This window comes from Portunus trituberculatus, chromosome 24 (genome assembly GCF_017591435.1).
Source record: "Portunus trituberculatus isolate SZX2019 chromosome 24, ASM1759143v1, whole genome shotgun sequence".
In the NCBI taxonomy this organism is placed as follows: Eukaryota; Metazoa; Arthropoda; class Malacostraca; order Decapoda; family Portunidae; genus Portunus; species Portunus trituberculatus.
The window spans coordinates 19109950-19129527 of NC_059278.1; the positions used below are offsets into that span (position 1 = coordinate 19109950).

The 19578-nt window shown below is 43.0% G+C and overlaps 1 protein-coding gene across 1 annotated transcript; it reads right to left on the reverse strand.

Moving 5' to 3' along the window:
* Positions 1-1306: 1306 nt before the first annotated feature.
* Positions 1307-18190, reverse strand: LOC123508239 (TATA-binding protein-associated factor 172-like). The gene is made up of 34 exons (XM_045261795.1): positions 17726-18190; positions 16367-16605; positions 15855-15998; positions 15164-15333; positions 14876-15007; positions 14492-14611; positions 13963-14121; positions 13404-13539; positions 12991-13176; positions 12511-12727; positions 11616-12309; positions 11000-11146; positions 10704-10854; positions 10267-10528; positions 9774-9873; positions 9505-9653; positions 9158-9275; positions 8930-9061; positions 8694-8756; positions 8449-8571; positions 7896-8321; positions 7439-7706; positions 6833-7068; positions 6377-6514; positions 5812-5975; positions 5290-5431; positions 4814-5122; positions 4340-4498; positions 4079-4227; positions 3805-3942; positions 3378-3540; positions 3132-3268; positions 2784-2865; positions 1307-2509 (listed from the first exon to the last, which is right to left on the reverse strand). Exons 1-34 carry the CDS (start codon positions 17734-17736, stop codon positions 2294-2296), a joined length of 6180 nt encoding a protein of 2059 aa, XP_045117730.1. The 5' UTR covers positions 17737-18190; the 3' UTR covers positions 1307-2293.
* Positions 18191-19578: the final 1388 nt, after the last annotated feature.

The window sequence follows — 19578 nt, forward strand, 5'->3', positions numbered from 1 at the left end:
TAGGAAAGTAGAACTGACACACAAAGAGAATCAGTAGAGATATGGCATTATTTCAACAGATAAAGTTAAGTTGACAATAAAGAATGCCAAATCACTGCTACTTCATTTCAACCTGACAACATAAAATAGGTAGTAAAGAATGCACAAATATAATTCTCTTTTTGCTGATATGTACTTGTGATGAATTTTTGTCTGTTCTTTACTTATAATCTAAACTGGAAGCTTCATATCTCTTCTCTAGCCAAAATAACTTGAGTGAAATTAAGGTGTTCTGAGTTATCTCCACCAATTGTTATCTTCCCCCCATCAGCTAACTCTGTACAGGGGCCTTATCCATCCTTGTGCCGAGTATTTTTCACAAGTAAAGGGTTCCACTCATACTGTTCTTCTAGACAGTATGAAATCTAAAGCAAAAACCTTTATTCCCTCTAGTTTTGGCAAATGCTTTTTTACCTTGTTCTGGGGACTGGCACCTCACTGGGCCTTTTATTATAATAATATTTTGTTTTTCCTTGTCCTAACTGTGCTTCTTAATGTCTCATCATTTGGGAATTTTACAAAGTATATGTAATGTGCATCCATCTCACTATACTTAAGTACACTGCAGCTTCTTCACAACAATCATAGGACAAGTTTTACTACCAAAGAACAATGCACTTCTCAAAGATACACAGTCTATCTTTTGTGTGGAGAAAAAAAGTCCTCTTGTCTTTAGAAGAGTGATTAGTGATGCTGCTAAACTGGATATCACTCATCGCAGAAATAAGTTCCTTTAATTCGATGACAAACTGGTGAGGACGTCAAAAACAGAAGTTAGGATGATATTACTGAAATTAACTTCCCTGATAGCAATGAGAGATTAGATGCACATTGGCGATGAGCTATTAAGGAAGGAAAACTTTGATTGATGTTACTGAGAAAAAAAATTTAAATTAGAATAAAATGAAGACAAAAAGCATATATCATCCTTAAGTCTAGATAATCACCAAATTACATAAGCAAAAGAGAAAGTTGTGTTGCATTCATGGAACCTAAGGACGAGATAAAGAAAGAACTAACACCCACAGTCCACTGAAAGAATGCTCAGTGTGCAGATATGATATAATAATCCATTTTAATAACTTGACATTTTCCTTTTCTTTCTCTGTTCATGAAAGGGGCTGAAGAAGAAATAAAGCAAAAGTTTGTAACAATGAGTGTTAATTGGCACAGATGATGATGACTTGGAGAAAAATATGTTACTGTTAGCAGTAACACATGTGACAGCTCATAGCTGACATTTGAAAGCATTTACAAAAAAATGTACAAAGTTTAATACTGTTTATTGAAGGCAAAATCTGAAAATATGTGCAAATATAAAGCAGAGAGACAAGATAGGGAGAGAAGAGAGTGAGGAAACTGACTTAGCATATATTTTAATGGAAGGGAATGAATTGTATTAAGCAAATTTGATCTGGCGTAAGCATCGTCGTCTCCCTCCAACGGCAACAACAGATGTATGCAAGCAAGAAAACTGCAAGATCATTACGATGTACATGATTAAAGCAAGGTGTAAAATAATAACAATTAAAATAAGATCAAGGGTATCAGAATATCCCAAAGATATATTCTGGTGAACCGGGAAAATGGAATGAAAAGCAATAAAGCAATGGTCAAGAATCTGAAAAATGAAAATGAGTTATCCAAAAAAGTGTGTGTGTGTGTGTGTGTGTGTGTGTGTGTGTGTGTGTGTGTGTGTGTGTGTGTGTGTGTGTGTGTGTGTGTGTGTGTGTGTGTGTGTGTGTGTGTGTGTGGATGGATAGATAGATAGATAGATACATTGGTTGTGTTTTCACAGAAGGTGGCAATATGGAATAGTGAAAGGGTAGAGTGTAGCATCCTGAGAGGGTTTGGTGACCGAGGTGTGAATATCAATGGAATCACGGAGCAAAGCATCAACATTTAAGGAAATCCTTTAGATATGAAGTAAAGACTATGTAAAACAAAAGCACCAACAAAATAACAGTATGCCTACATGAGACGGAGAGAATGAAACTGCAAGAAAAGTATTATACACCGGTGATGTGTAGCAGGTTTAGACTGTTCTGTAGTGGTGGAGCCTAAAGGACATCCAGAGAACAGTGTCGAAAGATTCTACAATACATCAGAGTCCTAAAAGTACAAAAAATTCTCTCAAATTACACATCTCTTTCTATCACCATTCTCCTCTTTCACTCGTAACTTTCCCCACTTCCCACTCCCACCAGTCCCTATGTATCCCTCTGCTGCAGCTCACACTGTAAGGCCTTTGTGACTAGCTGGATGCAGGTTTTTTAAGAGCAGACATGAATGCATCCAAGTCATATTCACTCTCATATTGATCTTCATCCCAGAGGTCAGGCAGACTCTCCAACACTGCTTTGGCTCCCACTGCTCCAAGACCCAGTGTGTGTGACTTTGTGGAGGCAGTGCTGGATGACTCCTGACCAATGCCAGTCTTCCCTGAGTCCAGAGTGAAGAGGTCAAACAGCTGAAAAGATCAGTTACAATCAAGAACTAAAATATCATGGATTCCTGCATGAGAGAGAGAGAGAGAGAGAGAGAGAGAGAGAGAGAGAGAGAGAGAGAGAGAGAGAGAGAGAAATGGTGGTGATGGAAGTTGTAATACAGTTCTGAGAGAAGCAATGTGACAATACACAAAACTGCATAACTAGAAGCACATATAACACATCATGATGCTTGGATGCAAAGAAAGACAGAATGCCTCATCAGTTACTCTTGCGTGTCTGACAAAGCACCCTCACCTGACTGGTCCCCATAGTCATGAGGCTGGAGTTCTCCTGGCTTATCACTGTATTGGCAGTCATCATCTTGAACTTTTGCAACCTGTGGAATATTTAAGGTAGTGAAGATTTCTTTCCATTTCAGGGTTCTCAAGGTGAGAGTAAATGGTGTGTCTCTTGCCTTGATCAGAAAGTTAAAACACTAACACAAATTTCCAGGCTAGTCAGATTGGTACTACTGGAAAACTTTAACTTGGTATAAGAAACATATAAAAGACGGAAAACTATTTTGAGAGGTGTTACTCTTTAAAGAAAAATAACACACAAACAGCTCTGCATTTTCAATACTGTATCTTAGTATGTACGCACCCCATGATCTTCTCCTCCAGCGTGCCTTGTGTCACCAGGCGGTACACATTGACAACGCGCTTCTGGCCAATGCGATGAGTACGGTCCATCGCCTGCAGGTCCTTCATGGGGTTCCAGTCATGCTCCACAAAAATTACCTGAAATCATCAGTTGAACAGACTCTACTGCTGCACCAAGATCTTCCCAAAAAGTATCATTAAAATAGTGTGAGACAGAAATCATGCATGAAGGGGTGTTAGAACTCACCGTGTCAGCACCAGTCAGATTCAAACCAAGCCCTCCAACCAGCGTGGTGAGGAGCAGCAGGTCAATGGACGGGTCGCTGTTAAAGCGCTGAACCAGTGACTGCCGTGCCCCTGCTGGCACTGCCCCGTCCAGCCGCAGGTAAGTCACACTCGGTAAGTGAACCCTGAGGACGTTAAGGTCATTATGGTCCTTCAGACAGCCAGCCATTAATTCACCACTGTTTCATTTCTTTCCTTCATATATTCTATCTATCCATCTATCTATACATCAAGCAAGCAACCACACATATGATGGCTCAGACAACACACCATACACTCACACACACAACATTCATTCTAATGGAACAAAACATCGTAAAAATAATGGATGATTCAACTCATTGCAGTCTCATTCCATAAAGTCTGTATGGCAACAGTGAGCCACTCACTTGAGAAGGTCATGTTCAATGATGTCCAACATGCCTTGCAGCTGGCAGAAGATCAGAGCTCGGTGCGGAGACACAATGACACCGTCACCGTTGCTGCCACTGCCGCTCGTGCCAATGCCACAGTCTAGGAGCAACTGTCTGTTGATACAAGGGAAAATGCCATTAGCTCTGCTACTGGCACAAACCACTATCATATCAAACCAACACTTCCACATCAAATACAAATTATCATATATTTCTTATTAAAAATGACTATCAAATGTAGTTCACTCACTTCAATGCAGGGAGTTTGGCTGCATGGGAGATGTCAGAGAGGGAAGAGTTGCAAGATTTCAGTTTGGCAGTGATGCGCTCATACTCTGGATGACGAGCCTTCAACACAAGCTTGGGGTGGTTGCACACCTTTCTCAGGTACTGAAGAGCCTGTGGGTAATGGTGATTATCAAGCGTGTCAATATTTACAGTAACTAGATATTCTACACAGGATTTGAACAATGGCTGCATGTTTCATAACAAATGACAGAGATGAGATCACCTGGAAAATGTGAGTGTGTTGTGGCTTGGAGGACGGGTTGGTGTCCTCCCATGAACGGCTGGAGCTGCGGAGTGTGTCACTGATGCTCTGGCTGGCTTGGGTGCGGGCAAAGTCTTCATACAATTCCTCTTGCAGGGGACTCAGTTCACAGTAGTAGTCCTGACGAATAAGAAAATTTAATATCAACTATCACATCACCACTACTACTGGAAAAAAAGAAACTATGCACAATTCATAAATTATCTTATCTCTTGCATCCTTTCTTCCATTCTGTCTATATACTGGACTGACAACCCAACACAGGCAGGCCCAAGCAAAACACTACACACCCACACACACACCAGTTACACTCTTAACCCTGTTGACCCCTGGTGGAAAAGAATAGCCTTGGAGCTCAGGCATAGCATGACTCTTCTTGCATTTATCTCCTTTAAATAGACACACTGCATCATAAAGCACACCCACTCAGCTCACCTGTGTAATCTTAGGAGGAAGGTCACTCAGCACATCCTCCTTCACACGACGCAGGAGGAACGGCAGTGTCTGGCGGTGCAGGGCCTCCATGGCCAACACTCCGGCCTCCTGGTCTCGGCTGGAACTCTTGGGATCTCGAGCAAGTAGAATTGGTCTGGAGTAACAAGCCATGAACTGCCGCTCACTACCAAGGAAGCCGGGCATCAGGAAGTCAAAGAGAGACCACAGCTCCAGCACATTGTTTTGGATGGGAGTGCCAGACAGGATGAGTCGGTGCTGTGCGGTGAGTTGCTTGATGGCACGGCAAGACTGGGGAACACCATAAGAAAAACCTTTGTAAAATTCATTCTGGTGTTATGATTACAGTCTGGTGAATCAATGCTGCAGACTTAGGAAAGTGTACTTCACAAACAGCAGCTTCGAGCAAGTTATGATTCTTGGTTGTGTAAAATCACCCTTTTCTATTTACAACATACCTTGGTTTTGCTATTCTTGATGACATGTCCCTCGTCAAGAATGACGTAGTTCCATTTGATGAGGGAGAAGAAGTCTATGTCGTTCCTCACAATCTCATAAGAAGCAACCACCAAGTTGTGATCTGAGATGAACTTCCGTAGTCTATCCAGGAGAAAGAGAGAGACCCACAATACTACATACACCATTATTGTTGCAAATACGTACCATTAATATTACTGGGGTTACTACTACACATACCACTCACCAGTCACAGCCCCAACATTCCTCATAAATCATAAAAACATAGATCTGAAGTGGCAGACTGAACACTAAAAATGAGGAAGAGAAGGAATGAACTTGTCAGTAATATGTTGGCTCCCTACCCTCCCTCCCTCCCTGCTGCAGTAGGTGCATTACACTAGCACAAATCACTTGAAGACTTGTCAAGGAACTAGGGAGAAATCCTGGTAAGAATCAAGAAAAAATCAGACATTATCCTCAACACACTCAATGCAAACATACAAAAGGAAGACGCTACCAACCTGTACCGTTCCACTGGCGGGCCTGTGTAGTGGAGAGGATTGAGGTACTTGCTGTCCACAAACTTCTGCACCTCATACACCCAATGGCCAGTAAGTGTTGGTGGGCAAACAACCAGGGACTGAATGGGTGGGAGGTCACTCCCGCCGACACCTTCACTTGCCTCCTGTATAGAGGAAAAAGAAGGCAAGTCTTTTCATCATTCTTAATATCATTACATTCTATCTTAGCATGTATTTCTATATACAGACAACTCATGCAGTGTGACCTGTTATTCAGCCATTTTCATCTATCCATCTCACGTGGAGTGGCCCACACAAAGCAGCACACACTTATTACACACACATCATTCACACTCACACTCTCCTCATCTCCTAGAGGAAAAGGATCATCTTGTAGAACACTCTACTACAATCCCATGCTTAGGCACAGTACAACTGGCCACATACTTCCATAAAAAGGCTCAGCAGCATACAATAGTTAATCATTATCTTTTCATGTCATTTTCATAAAAAGACAAAATTGGTATGTATCCATTTCTTCACATGCAATGATGCTTCCCCTTACCAATCTGGCTTTCTCCTTTGTGTAATGATCGCTGGCAAGAATACAAATGGACTGCAGGGTTTTGCCGAGACCCATGTCATCACACAGGATTCCATGAAGCTTGTACTGGTTAAGGAAAGCCAGCCAGTTTACACCACTCTGTTGAAGGAGATAGTGGCTATTACTAAATCTTGGCCTGATTGATGGAAAATACACTCAATACCATAGGCATCATGCTCATCTAATTCAAAACAACATAGATAAACAAATATAAAGGATCTGCACAGCTTGGTAATAGTTGAGTAGGAAATTGACATTGTAACAGAAAAAATACAGCTTAATCAATTTTAAATGTAAATTTAATACAGGATGCATGAATTGTGACTAATACAAACTTAAAATGTTAGAAATATATGATCAGTTCACACAACTCAGTTTATTCATCCATCATTCTCCTGGAGCCTCGGCAACACCCACCTGCTGGTAGCTGCGTAGTTCAGCATGGATGGGAATAGGGATGCTGTGATTTACAATCTTGGAAGGATCCAAAAGCCTTTCCAAGAACTCCCTTTCTCTTTTCTTCTGCTTCAGCATACGATCACTCATGGAAGGTGGGTCAGGTATGCCGCCCTCCAGTGGCAGCAAGCGGATGAGTGTTGCAAAGCACTGAGTGGCAGTGAGCCGAATACTGGTGTCAGGGTCACTCATGCACCCTGTGGTAAATGTCAACACATCAAAACACTGGTGGGAATACATCATTCAATCAGCTTTCATGTTGATTTGTCTTCCTTTGTTTCATACAACTAGAATGGCATCCAAGAAAATTTTGTAAAATTCTTTTATACAATGGAGTTCTGAACAATGTTGGTAGAATTTCTACACGAAAGACAGTAAAACTTGACATGAAGAGGTCTAGAAGGACTTCACAAATACATGACAGAGAAGAAATTATTTTGGAGACCATGCACCCTGGCAAGCCACCATTAAATGAACAAGATCAACACATGATGACAAATGTAAAATTATGGTGATAATTTATACTACTACAACTAAATCACTAACTTGGTTAATACAATCACTAACCTAACAAAGGCACAATCAGCAGCACACTATAAGGCACAACATCAAAGCCAAGTTTCTGGATAATGCAGTGGATGGCCTCTACAGCTCCCCTCCGCCGTGCAATGCAGTGAAGGCTGGACAGTTCAGGGACCACAATTTCCACTAGCTGGGTCAGTGTGGTCACAGGGAGAGCCCTTGCCAGGGCTCCTAGGACACGGGCAGCCATGTGCCGTACTGCTGCATTGACATGGTACAGCCATGGCTCCAACATTCCTGCTTGCTTCCCCAACTGTGTATAGATAGACTAGGTTAGCAAGTATTTCCCTCCCCAATAACACGCTAAACTGTGCCAAACACAGACTACACCCACCATCAGTCTTCACTTCCAGTAGTAGCCACCACCAATCTCACACACCACAAGGGTCATACAGCTCCACCTCAACCACCTCAACCTACCAACACCACACCAGTGTCTCACCTGCTCCACAAGTGCTGGATCCAGGCCTGGTACCACCACCTCCATCAGCTGCAGCCAATTAACAGCCTCCTGGCTATTCTCTGGACTCACAGGTAATAACTTGGCACTTTGTTCTTGAAGCAATGAGCCGCCCTCCACAGACCCTGACCTGGACTCCAAGGACTGTGCATTGGACTTAACAGATTCTGGGCAAGACTTTAATGCTTCCTTATCAGAGCTTGGAGATTCTGAATTGGAATCTATAGATGCACTAGTAGGAGTTGATGATACACTGTCATTTTTGGAACTAGTGGTGTGCTCCAGTGGGCCAGTCAGCATCTGCCACAACTGTGGCACCTTTTGAGGAAGGGCTGAGCTAAAGTGACGAGTGATGTTTTGCAGAGCAAGAGTACAACCTCGCCGCTGTACCTCTGCTGCATGCTGGAGCTGAAAACAAGACATTCACTCAGACAATAAAAAAATAAATAAATACATAAATAAATAAAAACATTCAGATATCTTACCATTCAGACACATAACAAAACCAAATATTGTATAAGAATGAATATAATACCTCATTCTCCAAAATGGTTTCTGATAAGTCAGCTGCATCCTCCTTCTTGGCATTTGCTGGGGGACGGCCAGGAGGCCGAGCAGAGAGTGAAGATGATCGCCGTAACAGTTGACGTTCTGTTGACTGACCAAACAACATGAACTATAAATATAAAGCTTTTTTTTTTTTTATGTAATCTCTAACTACCTACATTTCACTTCCATATCTGAAATACTAGTTCATTAAAAATTAAACGTCATTCTTACCTTGAGTTGTGAAGACAAAGAGAAAATGTGGTGGTGGTGGTCAGTGTCCTGGACTTCACCTTCCTGTGTGCAGACATTACAGTTAGTGTCAGTTTTAAGAGGGAACAAAACCTAGGATTTCTTACTCCCCTCTGTCTCACTCTACAGGTCCTCAAATATATAAATATTGCCACACACACACACACACACACACACACACACACACACACACACACACACACACACACAGCCTGTACCGTGACTCGTGGAGTGTATTCTTGATCTACACACAGAAAGTTTGCCAAGTTCTTGATAATCTTTGGGTTGGGTCCACTTGACCGTGTTGCACACATCTCCAGCAGGCAGGTTAGGTCCTCAGCTGACACACCCTGTGGATAGCAACAGCAATAGTACCAATACATGTGATAATTTTGAAAGTTCATCGTGACAGTGTCCACCTATGGTTATTGACACCAGACACACACCTGTAGCTGTTCATTCTTCTCTTTCTTGATACTATCCATGAGGGGTTTGATGACAGGGTTCAGCTTGGCAGGAAGAGCTTCAAACTGCACCACGGCACCAGCAATGATGGCCTGGGTGCTGGGAGAAGAGCATGAATTAACAAATGATTGATTTATGGCATCATGTGTGGCAGATGTATTCAAAATATTGCAGCAATGTTACACTAAGAAAATTGGTAAAATGCATAACAAATATTTTAAAAGCCTGATAAGGAAGTTACAATTTTCTGTTTGCTACCCAAAACAACATTAAGAGATGAAGAATGCAAGGAACAAAGTGATGGTTGGATTCTCTCTCTTCAACTCACGTGGTAGCCAGAGTAAGTTGATCGCTGGATGTTTGGGACACACTGCTCTGTATGGCCTTGCGCCTCTCCTCCAGCGTTGCTAGAACCTTGGGACGGAGGCGGCCCATCGAGAAGAGATTGAGAGCTGTCTGACCACTTAATGTCTGAATCTGAAACCCAAACACTCATTTGGTGTTACAGATACAAGACTCAAGAAATGCCAGTTAACTATAGGGAGGCACTCAGCATGGAGAGTTTAGGGTAATGTTGTCTTCACTAATGAGGCTGACCTGTTCAAGAGTAAGCACCGGAGCAGCAGAGAGAGCAGGATCCAGGGGCAGCTTGTAGTGTCTCAGCATGGCCATGAAGTCCTGAGTCTCTTGCTGCAGCCTGTGGAAGGAGAATGTAAGACACTAAAGAACTCTATTTTTTTACCATTATTACCACTGCAACTAGTGCTGCTGCTGCTGCTGCTGCAGCTGCTACTACTACTTCTATCACTAACTCTACCACCACTACTACTACTACTACTATTTAAAATTTGAAGAAAACATGATAAAACACCATTAAAGCTCTCTATTCAATGCTTTAAAAATATTCTCCCTTTTTGCACTACTACTACTACTACTACTACTACTACTACTACTACTACTACCACTGCTAACAGGAATTCAAATTTTGAGAAAACATGTTAAAACAATATCCAAAGATAGGATACAACTTATAGATGATTCTTTAAAAACATAATGGCTATGAACACAAACACACACATAAGGCACACACCTAGTGAAGGACAGAGCAATCTCATCATAATATACAACTTCAGTGAGGCAAGTCTGCAAAGCCAGCTGGAGTATGGGTGGACACGGGTGTGGGGGCTGGGTGGCCGCCCATGCCCTGGACACAGCACCTGCCCCAAACCGCTGGAGGGCTGAGCGGGAGACAAGGTGGGCCACGAGGAGCTTAGCATAGCACTCCATGGGACCCTCATCTGGGGGGTACTCCAGGCCTGGCATTGGTTGGCTCACAACGCATGACAGAGAGCCTGTGAACAGAAACCACTGGACATCAGTTTCAGGTTGTCATCTACCTATCCATTAATCTAAGTCACTATGTATCTATTTACTCAACTCCTGGATGTGTCACTCTCCTTTCAATCTATCTACTCATCTATCTGCTATTTAAATCAGTTCTTTAACAGATATACTTTCCTCACTTACCAAGCAGCCTGGCAGCAGCACATCTTGCTCTCGTCACCACACGCAGCTTCTCTGTCACGTTGTTGTGTTGGTCGCAGCCTCCCAGGTAATACTTTGCTTCCATTTGCTCTGATGACTCTCCCCCTATCCTCACCTTGCGCCCTTCACTTAGCTAATGACGGAGAGATTTGTCAAGCAGTGTGATACTTTTGTATCCATTATAATGACATGGTGTTTTTGCATCCATAAAAATTCAGTGCACACACACATACGCACACAAACATTCCCTATGAGCAATGCACACAGGACACACTCACCTTGTTGTGGTGTGCCAGGAGCAGCAGGGAGGGATCCATAGGTAACTTGTGGCTGGTCATGGAAAGACACAACCACTGGGCCACAAGAGGACACACCACAGGCAATACCTGTGCTAGAGGGATACACCTCAGGACCTGCGTCCATATCTGCAACACCAACGGCAAGAAAAACAATGAGATGGTAGTGACAGTCAACAACACTGTGAGGTTATGAAAGACACTGATCATTATAGCAAGACCAGCAGTAACATTACCATTATCACCATGACTTTATTTCCTACAATTTATCATATCAAAGCATAATTTTCACTACTTACAGAAAAGACAGGCAAGCAGTAAAGCAAGTTGTGGAAAAACATTATGTGTATTTCAACAGTATGCAATAAGTGTTATGATGTGACCAACTGAGATGAGTCTCTACAACACTCATGCCAATACAACTAACAACTAAAACAATACAAAACAATACCCATCTGCTCACCAGCACCACTGATTGGTAAAGATGTGTAGTAATGAGTCCTGCTGCTACTAAAAGAACTTTAATCTACTGTATATATAGCAGCAACATCAAGGTGTGTGTGTGTGTTGAATACAAGGGTACTTTTTCTATTCTCACCTTGAAGACTAGACTAAGGTTTTCCTGGGCATCCTCTAGCAACGCTCGCTGGTAGACATGAGTGAGCAGAGGCTGGATGATTGGATGCAGCCATTTACACTTGGCAAGCGATCTTTCCTGATCTTTCTCCTCCTCTTTGGTTACCACTTCAAACTTGACTTTTTTCTCACTGCCAGCACTTGGGGATGTGTTGTTTTCCATGGGAGCAGGTTGTGCATCCTTAGTGCATTCTTCACTTTTGATCCCATTCTCAGTCTTCACTGCCACACACTCTTTTGTGTTTGCATTTGGCACTTCCCTGGGTGACCCAACAGTGTCTTGGCTTGACTGGCACATCTCACTTTCATCCTCACATTCCTTTTTTACCTGAGGCTCACTTACATCGTCATCTGCAGTCCTTTCTTTGTCCATGACAGTGTCTATAGTGGTGTCTGTCAGTTTTTGTTCTGAGGTGCTGGTGTTGTTGGTGGCAACATTTGGCTCAGGTGGTGTGACAGTGCAAGTCTCTGAGGTTATCTTAATGGAAGATTGTGAATTTGTGGTGGTGGTGGTGGTGGTAGAAGTGGAGACAGTACAATCAGTGCATGCAGTGAGTGTGTCTAGAGTCTTGAGTGCTGAGCCTCGCACGGTGCTGCTTGTGTGGTAGAGGAAAGGCCACAGTCTTGGCACCAGTTGGCTCAAGTCACTTTTCAAGCTGCAGAGAAAATAGAATATTCATCCTGCTGTTTACCCTCTCTGACACTTTGCAAGTTATAATTTATCTCACCGAAATATCTAGAAAAATGCTCATGCAGCTTGACCCACAATATTAATACTACACATGAACACACAACACATCACTCTTACACTGTTGTCACACAGCATAACAGAACTACAGCCCTTCCACTATACCGACCTGCCATGTCCCACTGGATGTGCCATTAGCCTAGCGAGCAGCATCAACACAGAGCTGGTGGACGACGTCAGGTCATCAATATCCAGGAGAGCATCCCAGAGTGTGGCAACAAGACACCCTACTGTCTCAACCTTCAGCTTCTCCACCACACTGGCCGCCACAGGGACCAAACATGAAGCCGCCACTGCTACTACTTCATCCATCTCATCTAAAAGTCCTACAAATAATACACACTGCTTAACATCACTTTTCTCCACTTCCTGCTCCTTCTCCTCTTCATCACTATAATTTATTTCTACATTTTTTTATATATATATATAAGAGGGGCACTGGCCTAGAGCAAAAAAAAAAAAGCCCTATTGAGGTGCCAGTCACTACAGGAATGTCAAAAGGAGACGTGTATTTGAAACTGCCTCACCAAAGCACTGATTCTGCCAGTGTCTTTAGCTAAGCATGTCAACAAAAGGGCACTGGCTGTACCTCTGTAAATGTGGGGATAGATGCGGGGCAGAAGGCACGTGTGTAGGTCTTCCCTCACAGCAAGGAGATACTTGAGTCCCAATAATCCCCCATGGCGGGTCTCCCATCCCTGCCAGCACAGCATTTCCTCCAGCAGACCCAGCACTCCATACACCCCATCCTCACTCATCAGGTGCAGTATGCTGCCTGCAACATAAATACACAGATGTGGCTGTTCACATATAGTACAGAAATGCCTCATCAAACAGTATAACATGTTTTACTAGTACGAGTCACGATAAATTCTTGAGTAGTCACTGATGAAAAGGATCTAGTTGATATGAGTGGTCAAATAAAGTACAACTGATTGGTAGAATAAACTTTGTATTTCATGAATCAGGGAAAAGAATAAACCATGAAGCTCAGAGACCCACCAATAGTCTGGGCACACGTCTCTCTCACAGGCGCCACCACTTGGTCTGACACAAAGTCACCAAAGCGGTCTAGTGCCAACACACACACCAGCCGTACTGCCATGTCTTCCAACCACGCCTGATGACTGTTCTCCATCTGCCAGAATAAGGTCTCATCAACAGTATGACTCATGGCTCAAGATTCAAAAGCACATTGCTCTCTCACAACAATTATTTTCAAAGGCCAAAGAGATGATAAGTTGAGTTCTCATAGGTGTTTATCATTTTAATAATGTAGAAATCCATTTAATCTTTCACTAGAACCATAAAAACATCCTTAAAAAAACCTTTGTCAGTTCAACAAAGGCCTGTTGAAAATAGTGAAGGAGCAACACAGTGTCTCAAAATATGTTAAATATTGGTAACAATTATGGGTATTGCAATGTAACGCATGCTGCAGCAGTAGATTTAAGGCACTAATTAGCTGAGATGCATGACTGTTATGTAGCTCCAAGTTCTCTCAGTGCTGGCATTTTTCCATGCATTCATTTTTTATCCTGGACGTGGCCTCATAACCCACCTGCTGTCTGGTGTGGTACTTGGCCCTTCCCGCCCCTCGGCCCTGCACTCTGATGATGTGCCGCAGTGCCGTGGCAACACCATGCCGAGTCTCCCATGACATGCTGAACAGGTCGGCTGCCAGGTTGTTGCAAAAACTTTCCAGAGGCCACTCACATCCCTGTGAGGAAACAGAAAATTGTCATTCTTCCTACTTCACTACAACTGCTGCTGCTCTCTATAAGAAAGGTGTAGACTTGTTTCCTGACTCTACAAGATGATAGTGCAATAAAAAAATAAGGTGACCTCCAATTTTAAATAAGCACAGTAATAGTCACTTTAAAGTCATCTCATTACTTGGGAATTTAAATTGATTTATTTTAAAGGATTGGTCCCATTTCAATAGCCTGCATACTGAGTGCAACAAAAAGCAGGGATGTTAAATAAACACATGGAAATTCAAAGTAAATAGTCCATTAAAAGTTATTTCATCATTAGAAACCTTAGAATATTTTTGTGGTTTCTCTCTAACACAAATGTCAACGAGTTACCCCTTCAGGCAGCGCTGAGGAGCCCTCGTCCACCACCATGCGGTCCTCGTCGTCACTGCCCCCGGCCACCATAGTGTCCTCCACACACAGCCTCTTGGGTTCTGGTTCATCTTCCCCAACCTGCAGGACATGACATCAGCGTGCTTAATCCATCAACATGAAACTTATTTTACTTTCCTAAATAACTTCTCACATCACCACCATCACTATCACAGCAACATACATATAACACTTGCTGCAACATCTACTAGAAGACGACACCCATTCCAGCAGTCCAACTCACCCACATCATACAGCCAACTCTGCAGCCTCCCATTAACATGCCTTACATCCTTACATCCTTTCCCCTCACTGTCAGTCCACCACGCTCTCTAAGACACTCACACACTCAGACACGTCAACAGACTTCTGCCGAGCCATCAGCTTTGCCTTCCTGCGTGCTCGATTCAGCTCCCGTGAACTGAGCATCAGCCGTGCAGACTTGATCTCCTTCCTCACTATGCTCAGAACAGAGTCCTTTGAAAAAACAGGTACAATTGGAATCAAACAAGCAACTAGTTATAGCTAAAATATCAATTATCATAGTAATTACAAGTGTTGAGTTATCTGTGATCATACCTTCAAATAGACAAAAATTAAACGGACAGAGACACAAGTGTTAAAGCATCATACCTTGCCCTGACCAGCAGCCAGACCCACGCCATCCTGCTCCACACCTGATGCCAGATCATCCGGGGACACAATGCCACGCACATCCACACCCACAGCCTCAGCCACATCCAGACCAAGTCGTTGGTTCACCAGGCGCTGCTGCTGGGCCAGGCGTGCGCTGGGGTCTATGGCTGTTAGGTGTGAGACAACAAATCATTACCATTCTAGAGAGGCAACAGAAATTATTTCATCTTTGTTGTGTGTGTGTGGACACATTTGCTCTTACTTCATAAACTCCAATTCCTTAAATGTGTGTGTGTGTGTGTGTGTGTGTGTGTGTGTGTGTGTGTGTGTGTGTGTGTGTGTGTGTGTGTGTGTGTGTGTGTGTTTCACTGTTTGATCTGCTGCAGTCTCTGACGAGACAGCCAGACGTTACCCTACAGAACGAGCTCAGAGCTCATTATTTCCGATCTTCGGATAGGCCTGAGACCAGGCACACACCACACACCGGGACAACAAGGTCACAACTCCTCGCTTTACATCCCGTACCTACTCACTGCTAGGTGAACAGGGGCTACACGTGAAAGGAGACACACCCAAATATCTCCACCCGGCCCAGAAATCGAACCCCGGTCCTCTGGCTTGTGAAGCCAGCGCTCTAATCACTGAGCTACCGGGCGTGTGTGTGTGTGTGTGTGTGAGCATTACTGACGTGTGTTTTCATCCTGTGTGGCAGTGAAGAGTCTTTCATCTGCCGCCATAAGCACAGCACCACGCTCCAAAACGCGCTTGATGCTGAAGGCGTGGAGAGAGAGCCGAGGAGGGTTGACTCGAGTAGTGTCCTCCCCAAACACTCCTGTGAGGAAATGTGGAAGGGAAGGAAATTAACAGACTTTGGGATGAATGTATAAAGGATTACAATATTAGTACTGACTTCCTAAAAGATTTCCACTTGAGCACACTCAATTCCTCTATCAACTTGACACAACCTTACTGACAACTATCCCTCTCCTTCAATGACATTCAACTGCCATCCTCTTGCACAATGAACATCCTCAATCTGGCCTTTACTTACATTATAAACTGAAAACTCCATTTCTGATTTCTAGCTTAAACAATTTCTATGAAGTTAGACATTCTGAGTCACCTCTAGAAGTTTTTCTTGACCTTCCTCAAATACAAATATCTTCATACTAGTTTCTAAATACATAGGTATGGACATACCTGAGGAAGGTGCAGGTGAAGGATCCCATGCTGGAACATTACTGACAATTGCCTCTACCGCAAGTCCTGCTGCTATCCTCACGTCCCACGATTTGGATGTCAGAAGGCTATGAACACGGCCAAGCAGGGAAGACAACTCCTGTGGGTGTAGACGCACCACCTCCCCGAGCTGTTGTGCCGCCGCCCCGCGCGTGACCCCTGAGCCTCCATTTTCCAACAAGACAAAGAGCCGATCAAGTCTGGAAGGACAGACAATGGGTATTGCTATGCAGGATGCTATTGTTCAGCATGTGGTTATCCTTGTTGGTCTCTCCTTCTCTCTCTTGGTCATGTACAGTGAGCCAGTGTGCGGATATGCTAGACTTCCAGGTCCCCACACTCTGCAGAGAGAGGTGGCTGGCAGCTGTGACAGTCAGTGGTGTGTGTGATCAAAGTATACTGCCCTTAAACTCAGCTTTGTGCCTGTAATGTCCTTCAAGCGATGAGATAACTATCCTAGCTGTTACCTAGTGAGAGAATGTGGTGTGATTCTTCATCTGATGAAAAATTATGTAAATAACAACAAAAGATAAGATAAGAGTGTCCTGCAAAAAACTTTGTTAGATTAGGACCAGATAAACAAGAAATACAAATATCAAATAAAAGAAAACCACTTTTTATTGCAACAAAAGACAAAATAAAACAAAACATGCACTGTCAAAGACAAGTCCTACAGACAGTGTCATGCCAGATGCTAACAGTGCTGGCTATGAAATATAAACTAGTCACGGCCACACCTAGAGACCAGGAGTTGCAAAGAAAGGATGTCGGAAATAAGATTAGACTAGCATGTATTATCACCACCTCACATACCTTATTTTAACCACTTACACTTAATACTGAAACAGCTGCTGTCTAGACGAAACTGATATTAGAGTTAATGATTATACTAAGGAGCCTCCAGCATGCTTCTGTATTTCCCTTCCCATGGCCTGAACTTTTTTTGACACTTATCCTCCAATTTTTTATAATCCTGGCACTTCAATGGACTTTCATTTATCTATTTCTATTTCTTTTTTGGTGATCTAGGTTATTATCTCTCATATGGAAAAAAAAATAATAATAAATAAATACATGAATAAAGAGAACTGTCATATGGGAAAGGGGAGGAGGAATGAAGATAGGGGAGGGTGAAAAGGGGTTGATATAGTGAGGGGGGAGATGTTACTAGGAGAAATATCTTCAGTGAAAGGGAAAAATGCCCAAGGGGAATGAAGGGGAGGGGAGGGTGACGGCCAGAGCGCGCCGTGCAACTCTCACTGGTAGCAATGTCTGGCCAAGAAATGTCAAGATAGAATAATTGAAATGTTTTGTGTTTACCTGGTGGACATCTCGGTGGGCGGCTCTCATGGGTGTGTGTGGGTGTGAGAGGCTGACTAGATGACTCTCAACTCTCACTGCACTCCTCAAAACACGATACTGCATTTCCTAGCATGTGCCCAGTAGTCTTCCCTTCCTCCCCGCAGCCCGCCACCTTCCCTCACTCCTCACTCCTCCCCGTCACTCACAGCACACAGGGCGGCATTTAAATACTCCCACTGATGAGCCATTTAATAAGCTTTCTATCACTTCGTTCATAATATTCCATTGGGGTCAAACCACGGCCATATTTTGCTGTGTTTCCTTTCCCAACACTTGTACTGGGGGTGTCTGTGTTTCCTGCGACACCTGTAGTGATTACAACCATACGCTAGGAGTGATTTAAATCCCTCCTGGCCCTTAAAACCCTTCAAGTAAGGTGGATGTTTAAGCTTTATTACGCCACCCCCGCTCTCCGCCATGGTCGTATTTATACTGAGGGACGTCTCGAGCCATTCCTGCCTTTTTTGCACTCTCCCATGAAGCTGATTGGCTCATTCCTCCTCCTCACTCCTCACTCTCAGCGCTGTCCCTCATTCCTCACTTCTCATTGGGCGACACCACCTCCGCTACCAAACCAGAGCTTCTCATTGGTCTTTTAGCTTCGTTCTGCCATCTTGACTTGCTTTGCCGCCAAACTTGAATACCCATAAGTGACCAGCGAGTCTTTATGGTGCATTATAGTGTGTCTTATGGTTAAGTGAGTTCTGAATCGGGTAGGCAGAGCATATGTCACCCATCTGATCATCCTTCCTTAGGGTTACTGAGTCATTATGGGACTTTAAAAGATCAGACAAATGGAATTAAGTGATTTCTTTAATGTAGGAACTGTTACATGTAGGTCTGATGACTTTTCACACCTCCCTTTAGTCTCTTATGTTTTTATAATACGACTGGAAGATAATCTGTCGAAACTCAAGTATCACAGTAGCCCTTTACCTTCTTTCATTTGGTTCCTTACCTTTCCTTACCTGGATTTCTTGCATTCCCTAACCACTGACCCAGAAAGACTGAGAAGGCTCCATAGAAATGTCACACATTACTGATACAACATCCCAGAAATAGATAAGAATAAAAGATAGCACGAGAGAGAGAGAGAGAGAGAGTCACTAATTTTTGCAAGGGAGCCACTTCGGTTAAACACATTCATTGAGAGAGCTGCAGTCTCAAATATCTGTTGCCTATTTTCAAATGAAATACGTCCAGTCTCCCCCGAAAGCTTGAACTCAACTAATTCAGCGAGACCACTGACTAGACGTGTCTCTCATCAGTTTCCTGTAGTGGACACGTACAATTTCTGTACAACTAGGGTAGGAATGTTAGAATGTTATTTCTTCCATCTCACCTCATGAAAATATGTATCTTACTTGAAAAATTATCATTTTTGTATTTATTTTTGCATTTTTTATTTATTTACTTAATTAGTTATTTTTCAAGAGCCGCAAATTGAGTCATAGCGAGTCACGTGCAATGAATATCACTGCCTTATCCAGTCATAAGTACAAGAAGCACAACCTGATGAAGAAATGCTGGAAGGTTGGCTATTCAGATGTACTCATGCAGTAAAGCTGAACTAAAAACGGACTAACAAGAACCACAATTTGATGGACACATTGGAAGATTGGCTGATCCAGATGTAGTGAAGCATAACTAAAAGAGAACAAACTAACATAATTCAGAAAGCAAATCAATCATGAAATTTTCCATATTATATTTAAAAGACTAATGAATAACACTATGTGAATCTGAGAATCCAACTGTAAGTGAACCATTATGCTTCATTTTCTCACCTTCTGGATGCTTTAACTGTATGG

Bases quoted from the DNA above. Each gene is read 5' to 3' on its own strand.
- LOC123508239 (XM_045261795.1), bottom strand. The intron at 8,572-8,693 runs GTAAGAATGACG...TTGTTTGGTCAG, and splicing joins CTTTGTCTTCACAACTCAAG to TCAACAGAACGTCAACTGTT. The intron at 4,228-4,339 runs GTGATCTCATCT...CATTACCCACAG, and splicing joins AACACACTCACATTTTCCAG to GCTCTTCAGTACCTGAGAAA.